The sequence below is a fragment of the Meriones unguiculatus genome, chromosome 10, assembly GCF_030254825.1.
Source record: "Meriones unguiculatus strain TT.TT164.6M chromosome 10, Bangor_MerUng_6.1, whole genome shotgun sequence".
Lineage (NCBI taxonomy): Eukaryota > Metazoa > Chordata > Mammalia > Rodentia > Muridae > Meriones > Meriones unguiculatus.
The window spans coordinates 7,220,211-7,238,304 of NC_083358.1; the positions used below are offsets into that span (position 1 = coordinate 7,220,211).

Below are 18,094 nucleotides of genomic sequence, written 5' to 3' on the forward strand. Positions count from 1 at the left end.
CACCGTTAAACTCACAGCAGAAAACTAGCAGGTACAGTGGCCAAAAAACAGCAAGAGCCCGAGGCTGCCCGACCTCCACCTGCACCTACGTGTTGGAGGGTGCGCGCGCGCACACACACACACACACGTGTTCCCCGAACAATTCTTTGTTCGGGGGACACAGGAAGGTGGAAATTTTAGCTAGTGTCCCGAGTCTCAGATCCACTCCTATCCACAGGTTTCTTTGCTAACCTTGAATTTCAAGCGATGTTTCTACAAGTGTAAGTACAAGAGTGTATACATCTTTGTATATGTTATGGCGTGCCTTATGTATTTGTATGTGTGTGCACGGCATGTGGAAGGCAGAAGACAGCTTTAGAGAATGGAGTCACTTTTCTCCTTCCACCCTGTCGGTCCGGATGATCGAACTCAAGTTGTCAGCCTCCGCAGCAAGAGCCTTTACCCTCTGAACCATCTTGTCCGTCCTATAAGCGATATATATATTCCATATATGACATATGCATGTGTGTTGTGTCCCCAGGAAGTCCACGGCATCCGCGTTCTAAGGCGGCTCCAGCGGCGGCCTCGGGTCCGTTAAGGCGTCAGGTGCTACCGCTGGGAACCCCAAGTCGCCAGTTAGAGGGGACCCCGAACCTAGAACAGGAACCCCGCCCACAGCATCACCTGCGCATGCGTCTGTCTGCCTGCGCGCACCTAGGTCCAGTGCGCAGGCGCAGTTCAAAGCGCAGGCGTCTGACGTCACTGAGCGCGCCGGGATACTCTGCGAAGGCGTCGCGCGGTGACGTGTCGGTCATGGAGGCCCTGGCGGGTGAGGGGTACAGAGGGGCAGTGGGGGAAACCGAGGCTAGGATGGCGCAGTAGTCCCCGTGGTGTGAGTACGGCGCGGGGAGGACACGGCTCGGCCTGTTACGGCCGTGATGGCAAGACTGACAGCCGGGAGGGAGAATCAGCCAGGGCTGGGGTGTCGCTCAGCGTCGAGCACTCTCGCCCAGCGTGTTCCCTGTCCCACGCTGCGAAGCGTTTTAAACAACTAGGAAGCACAGATACCAGCCGGGAAAGTTTGCAGAGCACCCACTTGCCGGTCAGTGGGCTCCGTCGGTGCCAACGCTCTCATGCCACGATACTTAGAAGGGGCTGGAGAGAGCTCAACGGTTAAGAGCGCTTGTTGCTCTAGCAGAGGACCGGAGTTCAGTCCCAGCAAGCATAGGAGATGGTTCAAAGTTAATGCCAAGGGAAGGGTCCCAGTGCCCTCCGGTATCTGACCTCCGTAGGCACATGCATGCGTCACCCCGCAGTTGCTGGCGGTGCACATCCATAATAAATCAATCTTGTTTCCTTCGAGTCAGGGTTTCTCTGTGTAGCTGTCCTGGAACTCTGTAGACCAGGCTGGCCCTGAACTCAAGAGATTCGCCTGCCTCTGCCTCACAAGTGCTGGGATAAAACGCTTGTGCCACCACCACTGCCCGGCCATAAGTAACAAAGACAAATGTACTTTCTCCACGGCAGGCTTGTTAACCGTTTGTGAGGTTTAACGATTTAAAAGGGCAGTTTAAACGTGGCTCAATGATAGGGTGCTTGCTTAGCACACTTAGAGCCCCAAGTTTGACCCAGTGCACCACTAAATAATTAAGAGACCACCTTCTAGCCAAACCTGGTGGCACACACTCCTCTCTACTTGGGGTCTGAAGGAAGAGCATTTGGGGTCCCATCCGTGCAACAGTGGTGCCCTGGATCAAAAAGGTGTGTAGCTCGTTAGGAGAGTGCTTACGGAGTGTGCAGGGGCCCCTGTTCCTGCAGAGAACAGAGCACGACTTCACGGCCGTGTCTGCAGTCTGCACTTTTCCTAGCGGAAATGAAGGCCAGAGCATGCGTGCTCCTCCCAACTGGTGAGGAGGCTTGAGGGGAAAACTGCTGTTTTTGTTGCCCTTAAAAGAGACCTGACGCCTTGAGCTGGTCGCAGCGGTGTCACAAGAGCAGGTAGCCACGTGGCCACGCGCATTGCGGGATTGCTTTTTATCAGCAAGTCATGGTCCCTGGTTGTCGCAGGTGTCTCCAAGCAAAGCATCCGAGAACGAATTTGGGACTATATGGAATCCCATGACTTAGCTGACTTTCCCCGACCCGTTCACCACAGGATTCCCAACTTTAAGGTACAGAAGTGTTCTCGGGGCTGTTAGAAAGGGATCAGGCGCTTCCTGGGGGGAGTGAAATCAGTGACACAGCCCCACTGCTTTCTGGTGGGACTGATTCTAGGGGCACAGTGAGCAGAAGGTGGAGTCAGGAGGGCCTGAAGGGCTCTTTGTGTTTTGATACATCCTGCTCCGTTAACCATTGGGCCATGGTCTCTCTGTGGGAGTGGAAGGGTTGCACTGTGGCTGCTACCAGTGCTTACAGAGCTGGCCTGCCTCAGCCACCTATGGAAGGGCTTGTGGAGGCCCCAGAGGGAAGCCCAGCACTGTGACCCAACCAGCTCTGGGCTTCAGTTTCCTAACTGTTCAAAAGATAAATCAACCCAAGACGACTATTACTGATAGTTCACATGGAAAATAGTTGGCCTGAAAGATGCAGTGTAAGCCAGGTGCTGGCTGGCCTCGGCACTGGGACTATGGAGGCAGGAGGGTGGCAAGTTTAAAGTCGTCCACAGCTACATTGTGAATTGGAGGCCTGGCTGGGCTACACGAGGCCCTGTCTTCTAGAGAGAGACAGAGAGACAGAGATGGGGTGTGACAGCAGCATAACATGGTTTGTGGTCTTTGCTTTGTGTTTTTGAAAAAATCTGAAGTGCTTGGTGAAGACATACCAAGGCCCTCATGGGCCTAGAACCCGGCAGCACCACAGGGCCCCTGGAGACCATGCTTCCCTGTAGTTTTAGTTGTTCCTCTGCTTTGTGGAGACAGGTAGACATGGAGTTCAGGGAAAGGGGCGTGGGAAGCATCGGGTCAGCTCATGGTCTCTGGAGTGAGTCAAGCACCCCTAGGCCTCCTCCTTGCCTAGGCGATGCCTACAGGGCTCCTTTCTCTTGTGGAAATCCCTCAGACTCTGCACTTGGGACTTGTACTCTTTTTAGAGTTTCCTTTCAGTAAAAACTGAGTTCTGGGTTAGCCCCTTTCCATCCTGTGCTCTTTCTGTCTCGTTGGGAGAATCTGGGCTCCTCAATCTGGGTTTATGCTGGGCTGTGAAGCCTCGGCCTTGCTTGGCCCGTGTCTTTGCAGTGACGTGCGGTCACGTTTACACAGGGCGCTTCTCGTGCTGCGGAGCGTTTCCCACAGCTGCACGCTTTCAGTGTGGCCAGAACCATTAAAGTCAATCCTGATGCTCCTCAGAGAAATGCCCGCTTTCTTGTGCTGGAGGTGAGTGCAGCACTGTCTTTGCCTAACTAGGGCTCTTACCTGGCTTGCCAGAGCATCAGAGACCTGGATGTCTTTGCTGGGACACAGGAAATAAAAGTGGATCCTGATAAGCCCCTGGAAGGTGTCCGGTTCCTGGCGCTGCAGGTAACTCCACTTTCCCAAGCTGCCCTCATTCCTGAGGGTTCAACTTCCAGGCAGCCACGGAGTGCATGCGGTGGACTGTGCTATGACTGCTATTCACAACAGGCCATTTCTTCTGCTACATTGCCAATGTTCTGACTCCTTGAAACAAAAAAGTCCCCAGTTAGAAATCTGATACATTTTCTCCCAAATACAGCAGAGTCTGGGCATAAATGTGTGGGCCACTTGTGAAAAAAAAAGAGAGCACCCCCCAGCATTGACCTCTCAGGGACAGTCAGCGTGAGGAGGGAACCTGGTGTGCATTTTAATGCTCATAGTCTTAAGCAATTATAACACCCAAAGTGGACAAACTGAATAAAGGCAGAGCTGACATGGTTAACGTAAAGTGGTGACTGCCGTAGCTCAGCCGAGCCTCATCTGCCAGTGCTGCTGCTGGCACAGGGGGCTTTGGAAACCAGCTGGGACTGCCAGCGGCTGTGTAGTGACTGGCTTGTCCCTTCCTGCTGTCACAGTACAGATAGAAGCCTCGGCCAGATGGGACATGGCCTTCCACATGGTCCAGTGAGGAAGAGCCTACGGCCTTCGTCCTCACAGGGAGAGCACTGATTTGGGGCAATACTCTGTCTCTAAGCTGAGCAGTGCTTGGCCTCTGAGGCCCCGGGAGGTTTTCTGAAAGCACAGCTGTGTCAGCCTCACTCCCCAGGCAGTGAACCATGTTTGAATTAGAGTGACACCCCACACAGCAGTGAGGACGGCAGGGAGCAGTGGGGAACTGTTGCTGATGGTGGGGAGGGGTACACAGGGGATGGACTCTCCCATACCGTCACCTTCAGTCCCCAGTGGCCCTCAGGGAAGGCATGAGAGAGGAAGCAGTGGGGTATGCTCAGGTTCCTTAGAGGAAATTCCCTTTCCTCCGCAGTGGGGAGAACATGTGCCCGCTGTGTAGTTGAATGACTGCCTTCTCCCCCAAAGAGCAAAAAGACACTGCTGGTCCCAACCCCGAGACTGAGGACGGGACTGTTCAACAAGATCACACCACCCCCTGGAGCCACCAAAGACACACTGAGGAAATGTGCCACCTCCCAGGTGAGTGCTGGGAGCCCTGTCCTGGGGGGAGGGGGAGTGGCGTTCTCCTGAATCCCCATATTGTAAGACAGAACGTCGTGGAGGTTACACAGAGCCATGAGAGCGGCCTTAGCGTATTCAGCAGCTCTGTCCTCCCAGTAAATCACCTGAATGGTTTGGCAAGGTTAGAAATGCTCATTCAAGAGGTGGCTTAGACCCAGCACCTGGTCCTCTGGCGCCCTCTTGTGGTAGGTTTTATGCTTTGCACCTACGCTTGCTGAAGCAGGATTGGGCCCTCTTTGCAGAGCCGGCTTGGAAGCCCTTGTCAGTTGTTGTCCTGCTGACAGAGCATGATTGCTTGTCATCAGACACTTCAGAGTCCAACTAAGCTGGTCTGTAAACACACTCAGGTGTTAGAGAACCATGGTTCGAATCTTACATTAAATAACATTTGGCAGCTTTTTAAAGAACCACAAACCCCATGTCATTTCACTTACTCCTTCTAAAGGGATTTTCCTTTAAGTCTATTATGTAAAAGTTGAATTATTTATTATTTTCTCATGACTTTTCTTATTAAAAAAAGAGTTGGCTAGAGCGTACAGAAATGTGTACAGTCTGTCATAAAGGTGAAATCTGCACACGCAGCAGAGCCAGTAGGCAGGGTTAGATTTGGTGGTGCACTCCTGAAATCGGCTACTGGGCAAGCTGGTATGGGAAGATCACCGGTCCAAGCCTGCTGTGGCCTCACAGCAAGACTGCACCTCAGAACCTTTGTTCTGAGGCGATGGAGGGCAGCTCACTGGAGCCCGTCCACAGCATGTGTGAGGCCCGGATTCCATCCAGCATTAAAGAAAGTGGTAAAGATTGAAAAGATAATTTAAAAAGGACAAGAAGTGAGATGAATCACAATCTGGTCCATCCCAGGCCGCTGCACAGGGTACTCAGAGACAGGGCGGTGGTCTATCCTGAGCCCAGCTCAGGCAGGGAGGAGCCCAGTCCCAAGGCCACTGAGCGGGACGGCGCTGGGCTCCAGCAGACCCTGTGCTGTGCTCCAGGCAGACCCACCCTGACCTTACCAGGTCTCCAACCGCTACACAGGTACAGTCCTTTCACACTTCTGTACAGGCTTCTGACGGTCAGGACAAGTGGGCTTACTGGAGGCAAATTTCCAGAAGCAGGGGTGCTCGCATGAAAGGTACTGACTGTGTCCGGCTTACAGGGCACAGCCTCCTGCAGCCTCATTTCTAGCAATCGTCCTGGTATCCCCACGCTGTGAGGAGCCCGAAGCTCCTGTGGCTGGCCTGGGTCTGCCCTGCCTGTGTGTGGCTCCACCCGCTCTGCCTCTGGTGCTCTCTGAGTCTGTGTTCAGTTCCCTCTGGTCCTGTTCCTAGGATAGGAACTGTAGGAGACTCGCCTCCAGATTGTCCTTGGGACTTGCTGTCCAGGGCACTGCCTCCGGTAGAGGGGTGTGGGAGCCACACCTGCTCTGCCCTGTCTGAGGCCGTGAGCTCAGCCTCCATCTCCCTTCACAGGGCGTCCGGAACTTCAGCGTCCCTGTGGGCTTGGATGCCAGCGTCCTAGTGGATTTAGTCGTAGTGGGATCTGTGGCTGTGTCTGAGAAAGGTAAGCTAGAGATAGGCTGTCCCGACGCTCCGAGAGCTGCCCTGGGCATCCTTCCCTTGCCAGTCTCCACTGAGAGCCTGACTTCAGCCTTTGCCAGTCTCCTCCACAGGCCGTATCCTGTTTAGTCATTTCACATCGTGCTGAGTGCCATAACAGTGACTGGGTCTCACAGCTCAACTAGGGCAGCCTGGACACCCTCATAGCATGCACGGAGGCCGGCCGTGGGTTGGAATTACCCAGCATGAACTTTCAGCAGGCTGACAACCAGCCATGATCTCTCCCTGCCTTTAGTTTTGGTTTTTAAAGACAGTGTTGCTGGCCTCAGACTCAAAGTCTTCCTCCCTCAGGTTCCCGCCCATGTCCACCTCCTTCCCGATCCCCACAGGACATGCATGTGTGCCTCTGTGTGGGTCAGTGGTTCTCAGCCTGTGGGTCATAACTCGTGTGGGGATGAACCACCCTTTCACAAGGATCACATATCAGATATCCTGCATATCAGATATTTACAGTAGCAAAATTACAGTTACTAAGTAACAAGGAAAATAATTGTACAGTTGGGGTGACCACAACATGAGGTTGTGTATTAAAGGGTTGCAGCGTTAGGAAGGCTGGATGCACTGGTGAGGCCTCCTGCCTGCCTTTTCACTGCCTTTCCCTCGGCTCACCCCTGGCTGTGTGGCCTGTGCATGCTGTCATGCTGTCTCCCTCAGCTCTCCCCCGGCCGTGTGGCCTACCCATGCTGTCGCTGTCGGCTGCCCATTGTCTTCAGCTCATTCCTTCGCATGCACATTTCTGCCTGTCAGGAGCTCAGGCAGATGTGAGGCCTAGGGAGGCACCTTGGCGGCATGCTTCCTCCTAGGCTGGGCTGTGGCGGCACCCAGACTCCAGGCAAGGAGAGCCCAGGTGCAGGCTGGGAGCCGAAAGCCATTACTGCTTGCTGACCGCTGTCCTTTGTGCTTCTGCCTGCATGGGCCTGTGGCCGCGAAGCCCAGCTGCGCCCAGTGTCCCCACTGCACCTGGCTTTTCAGGCAGACAGAGCACCTGCCCTTCGAGTCAGAGCTCCCTTCTCTGTTTTCACACAGGAACGTGGCCCTGTCATTGCTCTTCACTGTGTGAGCTTGGTCGTTCCCTCACTGTGCGCTTTCAGTGTTTGGCTCTGTGGGCTCATATTCCAGGGCCGCTGTGGGTTGCTGCGGACAGCAGGAACACTGGGATCCGTCCTTTCCACAGAGGCCTGACAGGCCCCCACTTCTGCTGTGCCCCTGCCTTTTCTCTTAGGCTGGCGGATTGGGAAGGGAGAAGGCTATGCTGATCTTGAATACGCCATGATGGTGTCAATGGGAGCTGTGCACAAGGGGACACCAGTGGTCACTATTGTCCACGACTGCCAGGTACGGGCTGCAGGTGTGTCATCGGTGCCCCTGCCAGCTGTTCTAGGAGCCACCTGCTGTGAGAGGTGGTGATTGCTACCCTGCTGAAGAGCATCTGTCTACTTGCTCAGTTCCCGCTGGGCCCTGCTGCAACCTGACTGTCAGCTCCTCACCCTGTCCAGGTCGTTGACATCCCTGAGTCTCTTCTGGAGGACCACGACCTCACTGTTGACTACATCATCACCCCCACCAGGGTCCTTGCTACAGGCTGTGCTCGCCCAAAGCCAACAGGGATCATGTGGGCCAAGGTGGGTCATCACCATGGCTGACTCGGCCTACTGCAGTGGTCCTCATAGTGTTCCTACCCCTGTCCACTGTCCTTTGTGGCTAGACATGAGCATTATGTGGAAATGGGAATGGTGAAGTCACATCTTCAGGCTGAGGCCTAGAGTCTCCCTTGAGCCCAGTGATGGAAGGGTCATTGCGCTGTGGCTCCTTTATCGGTGTTTTCCAGTGTGTGTTCATGTTTGTGCAGGTGTGCAAGCCAGAGGTCAGCCTTGGGTGTCGTTCCCAGGGACTGGGGCCACCGGAGCCGGAGGGCTTTCAGTTTGTCGGCTGTGCAGTTGTGTGGGTTGGAGTCACAGCCCTGTGATGCTGGGCGCGCACTCTGCCACTGAGCTGCCTCCTGCTCCTTTGTTTATTTATTTTGTTTATTTATGTTGGAGGCATTATTCCCTGTCTAGGCTCCTCAAGTAGCCAGGATTACAAGCCTACACTGCCAGCCCTCATAAAGGATTATAAACTTGTAGGTGATTGACATGTGAAAATGAAATCTACATTATAATTTTTGGAGGATAGGATTAGTTACAGAGCTTGAAAAATGTTATTTTTTTGATTGTTTGATTAGCAAGTAGAGTTTTTATTTCGTGTGGCACGTTGACAGAATGTAATGACCATTTCTAATTGCCAGCTAGGAAAAACAGGCTCCCTGTCAGCCTTGGCAGCCACATCAACCTCGTTCCGCAAGCACTCACATGAGCAGATGGGAAATGCCAGAGCCAGTGGGGTTAGGAATTGTGAAGAAGTGGGCCAAGCCCTGCTGGGTGTCATCACTCTCTACTCAAAACAGGCTGCTCTAGAGAGAAGTGACACCTCGCTGCACAGTAGCCTGAGCATCAGGAGATGCCATCATGGCGGCTCCTGAGCCGCTCGGCTTCGTAGGAAAGCAACCTCAACCTGAGTGCTGACCTGATGCGTGTACTGTAGAAACTCTGCCATGGAGCCATGGTTGTTCTCTCAGTACTGCTTGTGTGCCTCCTCTGTGGCACCCAAAGAAAGGAGAAAGTTGTCTCTGAGGGATGAGAAGTGTCAGAAAGGACCAAGCAGGTCCTGGCCTGGTGCAGGCGCAGTTGTTCTGGCTGAGCCTGCCAGCAAAAGTACACCCGAAAGCTGGCTGCTGATAGTGCCATGGTCCTCGTGGTCCTCAAGTTGCCAGCTGTGCTTGCACACAGGAATCAGGCACCTGGTTCATCCTCGAAGGCACATGGTTCCCCGTGGTGATCTGGCTTCCACTGTCTCTGCAGGCTGCCGGGATGTTGGTGTCCTGTGCAGCTCCCCAAAGGCTGGCACCGAGCTCAATGAGCAGCTTGTGACCCTCTGCTAGAGGGTGCTACCTGAGTCATACTCAGTGTCAGACCAGCCTGGCTGTGTGTGCAGGGCCAGCCTCAGTGTGACCCCAGAGGTGCTCCTGGGCATGGAAACGACTGTCACAGGCACAGTAGAAGCCCGCACTCTCCTGGAGGTAGGCAGGGAATTGTCCTCTGTGGCCTGTGTTAATACCAGTGACTGCAGAAGCCTCTTCTGGAGTCCCAGCTGTTTCTGCTTCCTGGACCTCCAGGAACATAGAGGCTGTTCCACCCTCACTGTGGCACATGGAGGGCCAATCTGGACAACTTCGGTGTCGGGATTGCATTCAGGCTGGCACGGGGTCAGAGCCGCAGGTTGGTGGCTTTCTGTTAAGCAGTGGAATCCAGGCCAGGTGTTACAGGCTTATTATCCTGGCACTCTGGGTGCCGAGGCAGGAGGAAGTTTGATATCCAGACAAGCCTGGACAATACGATGAGGCCTTGTCTTAAAATAAAAAGAAATGGCTGGGCTGTAGCCCAGTGGTAGAATGCTTACCTAGCCTGTTGAGGCGCTGTGCTTCACCCCAGCATCACAGAATAAAGTTGAGCATGCAGTGGATTCTAACCTCCCAGACACTGATCTGGACCCTTCAGCATCCTTCTGTGCGTGTGCTGTGCTGCACTGCCAGACTTCCTGGCCGAGACTACCTCCGGGCCACCCCAAGCCAACTGAAGCTGCTTTCTCTTTTAGGTCAGCTGTGAGATGCTTACGAAAATTCCAGTGCTCAGGAGCCTCCGTGAGCGAGAGAGGCGGGCTGGGAAGGATGTCACTCTTCAAGCTGAGCCTGGCAGCCGGCACCCAGCTCCAAGCTCTGTCAAGAGGCCCCAGGATATACCACAGTCACAAGCAGGTTCCCGGGGAGGGTCCCCTAGCTCCCTGCAGAGGTTGGAGCCACAACTAGCCGCCACTGTGTATGTGGGAAACCTGCCCTACAATGCTCGTGTGCGTGAGCTGAAGAGAGCCCTCCAGGAGCTGGGGGCAGCGCCCCTGAGGCTTACCTGGCAGGGGCCACAGCGCAGGGCCATGCTACACTACGCAGACTCGGCTGCTGCCCAGCAGGCTGTCACGCTCCTGCAGGGCCTACATCTGGGTGCCAATGCCTTGACGGTGGCACAACAGAGGGATACATGACCTGGTTAGTAGCCGTTCTGTTGTTTGGATGTCTCTGGCATGTGACAGTTTGCCATTGATGACCTGCTGCTGTGTGAGGCCTCGGCTCTGTCCTTCTTAGGAAGAGGCTGCACTTTTAGTGAGCAGGGATGGTAGCAAGCAACATTGACGACACTCGGGATGCTGCGAGCTCTGACCCGTTCTGGTTCTCGTGAAGTCCATGTGGTGCTCTGTGGGTACGGAAGGTTTAGGGGCAGAGCAGCAGGGACAAGGGGTGGAGAACGGAGACCCGATTTTAGGATGCGGGAGACAGTGAACAGAGGCCTGCGGAGAAGAGGCCCTGGCAGGGTCGGGGTCAAGAGCAGGTGGCAGAGCCTTGGGACCATTGGAGACCCCCAGCCCAGCAGAACTGGAGTGGGGAGGGGATTCCACAGGCAGAGAACACAGACCTCAAGTTCCTGGAACCCTGTGTTGTGCAAGTGCGTGATCATGTCTTCCCAGGCTGCACAGTTATAACTCAACAGGCTTAGGGCCTCGCCGTCCCTCGGGTGAGGATGAGAGGAGGATGGGGGCTGCCGCTGCTTTTCCCAGAAGCACTCCTGCCATTCATCCTAGGGGAATAGTCAAAATAAGCATTTAGGTGGAGAGTTTATTCTGTGCAAATACGCATGCCTGAGAAGTTTCTTGTTTTTACCAGTGGATCTTCCCCACTGTCTGTTAGCATTGTCCTTTGCTCCAGAAGGGCAGGCCTTGCTCAGTATTAAAGAAAAAAAAACTTGTGACACATGTCCTTTTACAGTAACCCAGCCTTAGAAAACTGGTAGTTCCATAACTACCTCTTCCAAGTTATCACAGGTATTGGACGCAGAAAGCAGGCCTCGAGCTGCCCTGGTCTCTGGCCTGGCCGACCCTCCCACTCCTCCCCAGTACAGCCACTGGCCACCCCGTCCTCACCCTGCCCTGCTTTTGTCAGGGCTCTGCCTGCATTCAGGTCCTTTCCTGCCCTTTGTGTCTGTTCTGACACTGGTGTTCCCAGGGCGACAGCGGCTTCACATTAGCAGCAGGGAGCAGTCTGTTCCCTCCTGCTGCAGACCAGCAGGGCATGAGCGACTTAGGAAATCCATGTTATGTGAGCTGTCTGTCAGAGCTGGGAAGTGGGGAGGTGACCCTCACCCAGAAGTCAGCCAAACCTGACTCCAGTCAAGTGAGCACTCACGTCACCCAGATGGCGTGGGCCTCCTGTCACTGTGGCCAGAGTAATTCAAATGTTGACATGCAACCTGAGCCACTTGAGTGTTTGTGTGAAGTGATCTAACACTGATGCCCGTGTGCCTGCAGTCTAAGCCTGGGTCAGCGCTGCAGGGTGTACCCTCCCAGAATACCTTTGAGGGCTGGCTCTCCAGGTGGCCGGGGAGCCACAGATGACAGTCTTTGCATTCTTTGCCACTGTGATTGTATGGCACGCAAAGGAAAAATGGACAGAAAGCTTTTGTCAGGTGATGATGTGGTGAAGTCTGTTGCTGCAGGAATTGGGGTCCCTCCATGTTTTCCACCCACATGGTATCTGTCTTCACCAGTGGCAGGGGCTTGGGCAGGAGGGTGGCTCTTTGGGAGAAATGGGTCCCCAGGGCTGGGTCCCACCCTGGCTGTCTTACAGCTACTGCTGCTGTCATGAAGCACCAATCTAGGAGCAGTGGCGCACACCTGTGATCCCAGCCCTTGGGGGAGGCAGCGGCAAAGATCTAAGCAGCTTGGGGAGGAAAGGGTTTATTTCACCCACATTTCCATCTAACTGTTCATCAACAGCAGTGAGGACAGGAACTCTGGGCAGGAACTTGGAGGCAGGAGCTGATGCAGAGGCCCTGGAGGGTTACTGCTTACTGGCTTGCTTAGCCTGATTTCTTACAGATCCCAGGACCACCAGCCTGGGGATGACCACGCCTAAGATGGTCTGAGCCCTCCCCCATTAATCGCTAAGAAAATATTCTACAGGTTTGCCTATAGCCCAGGCTTACTGAAGGCATTTTCTCAGTGAAGGTTCCCTCCCCTCAGATGACTAACCTGGGCCAAGTTGACATAAAACTAGCCAACACCGGCCTCTTCCTGTGTATGCTTGCCCTGTGTCCTGGCTAGCCCAGTGAGAGCAGAGCTTCAGCTTCCTGCGTGACAGCCTGTTGCCTGAAGCTGGACATCTTCATAGTGATGAGAAGCTAGTTAATTCAGGACGTTAAAAACCAGTGGCTCCCCAGCATCAGTTAGGCTTTAGAGTCTAACAGCATGGGCTAGAGAGGTGGCTCAGCCCTGAAGAGCCCTTACTGCCCCTCCAGGAGACCTGAGTTGAGTTCCCACCACAAAGCTCACAGCTACAGGGATCTGGCCTCCGTGGGGTGCTGCACGCATGGCAGTGGAGTCACGCATGTACACACAACAGCAGTAAAAATCACAAGTAGTTGGACCAGTAGCCGATGAGCAGCTCAGGCTCCTCTACGTGAACGGAAAGCTGCTCCAGATCTGCAGAGAGACTTCTCAGTTCCAACACGGCCAGTGGGATCCTAGTAGAAGCTTCTCAGGGAGCCTTGCAAGCAAATGCTCAGGAGTTGCCCTTTGCAAGAGCGGAGGGCAACCGAGGTTGACCTCTGGTCTCCTCCAAATACACGCTCTCGCACATACAAACGTGTAAGCAGAATGAAGTGGGCTGGCAGAGGAACCACAGGCAGTGGCCTTCCTCATGCTGGCTTCTCTGTGTGATTCTAGGCCCTGGTTTGGAGATGAGGTTTGAGTCCAAGGTTCCCAGTTCCAGGTGATGCTGCTGTCATCTCCTCCTGTCCTGCAGCCAGTCACGGTGAAGTCGCACTTCCCACAGGAGCCAGGATGCCCCCGGGAGAGGCCAGAGCAGCAGTGGTCATTGTGAGGAGAGACGGGTTGAAGGAAAAATGACAGAGAAGAGGCTGCTGAGCCTCAGGGGTCACTTCACATAGCTTTGGGCTTCTGCTGCTGTAATAAAATACCACGGCCAAAAGCAACTTGAGGAAGAAAGGCTTTAATTTGTTTTATACTTCCTTGTCACAGTCTGTCGTTGGAGAATGCAAGTCACAGTACAGAGACCATGGAGGGCTGCTGCTCAGGACTCCCTAAGCCTGCATTATTGTGGAAGCCAGGACTTCCAACCTAGGGGTGGAACCGCCCACAGTGAGCTGCTCCCCCTGTCAGCCATCAGTCAAGAAAGTACAGCAGAAGCTGCCCACAAGCTAATCTAGTGGGGACGTCTCCTTAATTGAGGTTCTGCTTCCAAAATAACTCAAACTTGTAGCAAGTTGATGTAAAATAGCAGCTTCCAAAACAACTCCAGTTTGTGTCAAGTTGACGTAAAATTAGCTGTCACATTAGGGATGTCTGTCCACCAGGCACACATAACACTCGAAGTCCATTCCAGCACTCTGGACGGCCAAACCTGTGAAAATACACATTTAAGGGCATAGGCCTAATGATCTTCTGTGGCCTGAGATGCAGTTTTCTGTCTTTGTAGAAGGGGCCAAGACACAGGCTTGCCTTTTAGTCCTGGGCCTACTGTTACCCCCCCCCCCAAATCTCAGACCCCTGAGCCTGATGCCACCTTCCCTGGGTCCCCCCGCTGTTCTCACAGCCCCTGCTCCCAATCAAGGAGGCAGCTGTGTTCCATGTACCTTTATGTGGGCCCTGTGACTAGCACCCCATAATAGAACACATACCCTAAGACAAAGAGAACATCAGTTGTATTATGTATTTATTTTTTGTTTTGTTTTTTGAGACACAGGATTTTTCTGTGTGGCCCTGGCTGTCCTGGAACTCATTTGTAGACCAGGCTGGCCTCAATCTCATAGAGACTGCCTCCTCCTACCACAAGTCACTTAAAATTTTAAAGCACCAAAGCCTTTCTGCAAAGTAGACCCACATATAAGGACTGAAGTGTGGGTGACAACCAACCTGAGGTCCTCAGCCCTCCTTAGTCGGTACTGGCCCTTTGACCTTGCTTACACTCTGAACTCCCTTTCCCTGGGTTGGGGGAAAGGCACTCTCTTCATTCTCCCAAGAACCAGAAGTGCTCAGGGAGCTTGGAGTTTGGTGCAACCTCCAGCCCTCCCCACCAGAAGCCATTCCCCAAATCTGACTAAAGTCACACCATGTTTGGCTTGTCATCTGGAGATCAGCCCCATGCAATGACAATGCTGAGCTGCCCCTGGAGCCGATCAGCCACCCAGCATTTGCAAAGATGGTGTGCCATTTCAGAAGGTATCCTGAGCTAGGGGGAGGAGCCATGAAGAGCTGGTTCCACTGAGGCACCTCATGACTTACACTTTGCAGCCACTAAACTTGGGGCAAGTATTTGCTTCCTAAGTCATCAATTGTGTAGTTTCACACACTGTCACAGATAATGACAGGCACCCATAAATGATGTATTAGAGTATAGATCAATATTTCCTCTGAAGAGCGGCAATTCATAGGGTAGACAGAAGATTTATCCTTACCTTCATCACTACTGCAGGTAGGTCCCTCAGGCAGCCGAGGGCCCAGGAGCTGAGCCAAGTCGCTCTTTACCCCCAGGGAGCAGGGTCAAGCCAGGGCCACTTGGCAGGAGAGAAAAATCAGCCCTCCCCTGTGAGCTGACACAGGTCTTCCTGCAACAGAAGAAACAGGGACTTGGGTGTGTGGCCTGGGTGTCAGGGTCACCCACTGTGCTGGGCACGTCCTGCATTACCAGTTCAACCCTCTCACCTCTAGGTTGTGGACCCTGCCCCTCTAGTGCTCCTGTGGCCACAATGCAGGTCCCAAGGACTCTGGAGCTCTTGCGGATCCCTCCTGTGCTGCCGAGCTCTCTAGAAGGTCTGGGTCACCCAAGGTTTTTCCTGGGGACAGCCACAGAGACGTTCAGACAAGCAGATTCAAGTAAGGAGCTGCGGTCCTGGCTCCTTGCTGCGTGCTGTGAATGGAGCCCTTTATTTCCCAGGACCATAAATCTCATAAGGCTGAAAGGGGAGCTGCTGTGTGTCTGTGTGGCGTGGGTGCTCCATACTTTGGTGGTTGGAAGCCCTAAGCGCTGGCCTGGAGGTGCTGAGCTGTGGCTAACTCTGACATCACTCCCACCTGCAGGCCCGACAAACCCACCATCAGGAGCAGCTTTCCAGAGAGGGGTCTCAGGCCAGAGGCTGGAGCACTGGAGCCTGGCCCTGCCCAATGGAAAAAGGCTGTCCCCAGGGGAACGCCAACCTGCCGCAAGCAGAGCCTCGGCCAACCGGAAGCCACAGCAGCTTGTCAGAACACAGAGAACATTTAGCGGTTGAAGAATCCTCAGTCAGAGCCACACACCACCCGGAGGGTGGGGCGGGGTTGGCAGTGTGTTCTAGCTGTGTGATTTCAGGCAGGGGCTCGCCTTCTCTGTGCCTCAGTTCATCAGTTAACTCTTTCGAGACACACGGAATACTTGGCATCACAGGAGGGAAGAAAACAAAGGAAGAGCAGAATGAGGTCTGTAACTCCACCCAGGGGCTGGGATCCCCAGTGTCCATTATCAGCTTCTGGGGGGGTGGAAGGCATGGGGTCCCTATGTGCAGGGTATGTGTTTTGGGCCCAGCAAAGCTGCCTGATGGGACAGGAAGTCATTTAACCATCCACTTTTCTGAAGTTCATTTTCCTGAAGCCCTATTGTTTCTGTAACTAGAAAGAAGATAATTAGTTCAACTTCCAACAAAAACAGCCCACCTCCCGTAAACTGAGGTCATAGGGTCTGAAATAGGGAAACGCATCTGGGCACAAATGCCTATGGGCTCACAAAACCCATTTTCCGTCCTTCTAACAGGAACTGTGAGAAATGGACAGCAGGTGGCGCTGTCTCCTCAGGAGAAATAGCCCGAGACAAAAATCCGAGGGTAGGCTCCGTGCTTCTTCTGTGGGAGCCCAGGTTCCCTCTTTTCAAGAGGTCCCCAACCTTGAGCTCTCTCCCTGGAGTGACACCACAAAGTGCGGCCTGCTGTGCCCTCCTGGGGGTTACCCTACCACTGTGTCCCGCTTGCTGCCTGCCTTCCCACAAGCCTAGCTTTGTGACCCAAGCAACTGGAGCTGGTGCTGGGGTTCCAGTGGCAGCCGGGGCCTGTCAGGCCACTGTCTCACAGAAACCCATCCTGTGCCCATCTAGAACCTGCTTCCAGAACACATTCCCAAAGACAGACAAGTTGTCCTTTTTCAGGGACATCTAAGAACCTGGCATTCTTCCAAGTGGCCATGACCAGGACAGTCAGGGAACACAGGGCCCTCCCTGCCTCCCTGGCATGATGTCACTAGTTTTAACAAGATGCTCAGAGAGGTTTAGCACATGATCCCTTTTCCCCCACCCCAGCCACTCCTGTGTCACCACGAAGGCACTGAAAACCAGAACTATGCTGGAGGCTGGATCCTAGCGGTGCTGTGTGGCCTGGCCAGGCCAACGGCCCACAGAAAGGGCTTGCAGGCACTATAGTTGGGTTCACTAGGGGTAGTGTTTAGCTCTGTTCAGGCTGCCCGCCCCATTGTCTCTTGGGGGGCCCAGGCCCAGTGACATCCCTTCAGGGGCTCCACAGCCTCAGGCCCCAGCACTTGCTCTGAGCAGAGCATGCCTGCAGCCCCTCCTCGGTAATCCCACCTCCCCACCAGGCTCTCCTCAAGGTGAGCCTCTTCTGTGGACTGTGGACAGGAGTCCATCAGCCGACAATAGCTGGGCTGTGCTGGCCTGGCCGCCATGGTGAGTGCCATGGCAGGCACCCGTGGTTGCTCGGTGTAGCCCTGGTAGGCATTCAGTGTTGGTGGACTGAACAGCTGTGGCCACTCTTCACCTCTCCTGTTGTTTCACTTGGACCCTGTTCCTCTGTGGGCTGTCAGAGCACACCAGAAAATCTAAGAACGGGAGCAGAGATCTATGGTAGATGCCGTCCTAAGACTGAGTCCCTGGCTACAGCACTTTGCACAGAAAGAGTAGAAAAGAGAGGGAAGGAGAGAATAATTAGGGTGTGTGTGTGTGTGTGTGTGTGTGTGTGTGTGTAAATGCAGACGGGGGAAAAGCTCATGGTTAAAGGCCCATGATCCATCCGGTCATCTCTGCAATAGCCCAGAGTCCAGCGACTGGCAGCGGCCCCACCTGGGCTTGCAGGAAAGAAAGCCCCTCCTCCCCTCACCCAGAGCCCACCTCTGAGAAACAGAATCAGGCAGCCACACCCTACTGCGGCCCGCAGCTTCTCTGCTCCAGCTTTTGCTTGACATTGATTTCCACTGTACCAAGGGGTTGAAGGAAGAAAGGGGAGGAGGCAGGGAACCATGGGGGATTGGAAAAGGCAGTTTCTGTGACTCTGGGAGGGTAGCTGGAGTCCCTAGTCTGACCCGGAGCCCAGGAGCTTGGAGCTCTCATGGCCGCTCGGTGGGAAGGCTGGACTGGGTCAGGAATCCCTCCTCAATATGGGCCTCTCCACTGAAGGCTATCCAGGAAAACAGGCCGTCTGAGCCCCAACCCCACATCCTCTTACTCGACACCTGCATCTGCCGGTCCTCTCTGAGTTTGGTTTCCAAACCTGGGTGGGGTGGGGGTGGGGAGAGCCACCTGAGGGATGCTGTGAGGATGGAATGTGGTGGTCCCTGCCCCCAGAGAGCCGCCTATGCGCCTATGCGAGTGGTGCTCTCCCGATGCCACCAGTTGCCCCGCCCCCAGTTCTCCCAGGCTGCCGCTGGAGCCAGGGCCAGCAGGAGAGG

At 54.3% G+C, this 18,094-nt stretch overlaps 1 protein-coding gene across 16 annotated transcripts; it reads left to right on the forward strand.

Annotated features, from left to right (window-relative positions):
* Window positions 1-717: 717 nt before the first annotated feature.
* Mthfsd (methenyltetrahydrofolate synthetase domain containing) lies at window positions 718-15,616 on the forward strand. Of its 16 annotated transcripts, none has more exons than XM_060391857.1 (9): window positions 819-1,886; window positions 2,047-2,150; window positions 3,381-3,494; window positions 4,464-4,577; window positions 6,089-6,179; window positions 7,458-7,570; window positions 7,732-7,857; window positions 9,926-10,370; window positions 15,473-15,616. In XM_060391857.1, exons 1-8 carry the CDS (start codon window positions 1,853-1,855, stop codon window positions 10,364-10,366), a joined length of 1,137 nt encoding a protein of 378 aa, XP_060247840.1. In that variant the 5' UTR covers window positions 819-1,852; the 3' UTR covers window positions 10,367-10,370; window positions 15,473-15,616. The 16 variants fall into 16 exon arrangements, with proteins under 16 accessions (XP_060247842.1, XP_060247841.1, XP_060247844.1 ...); XM_060391855.1 differs by lacking the exon at window positions 15,473-15,616 and adding an exon at window positions 13,100-13,368; XM_060391870.1 differs by lacking the exon at window positions 15,473-15,616 and adding an exon at window positions 13,100-13,368 and having other exon boundaries at window positions 9,926-10,085.
* The last annotated feature ends 2,478 nt before the right edge of the window (window positions 15,617-18,094 follow it).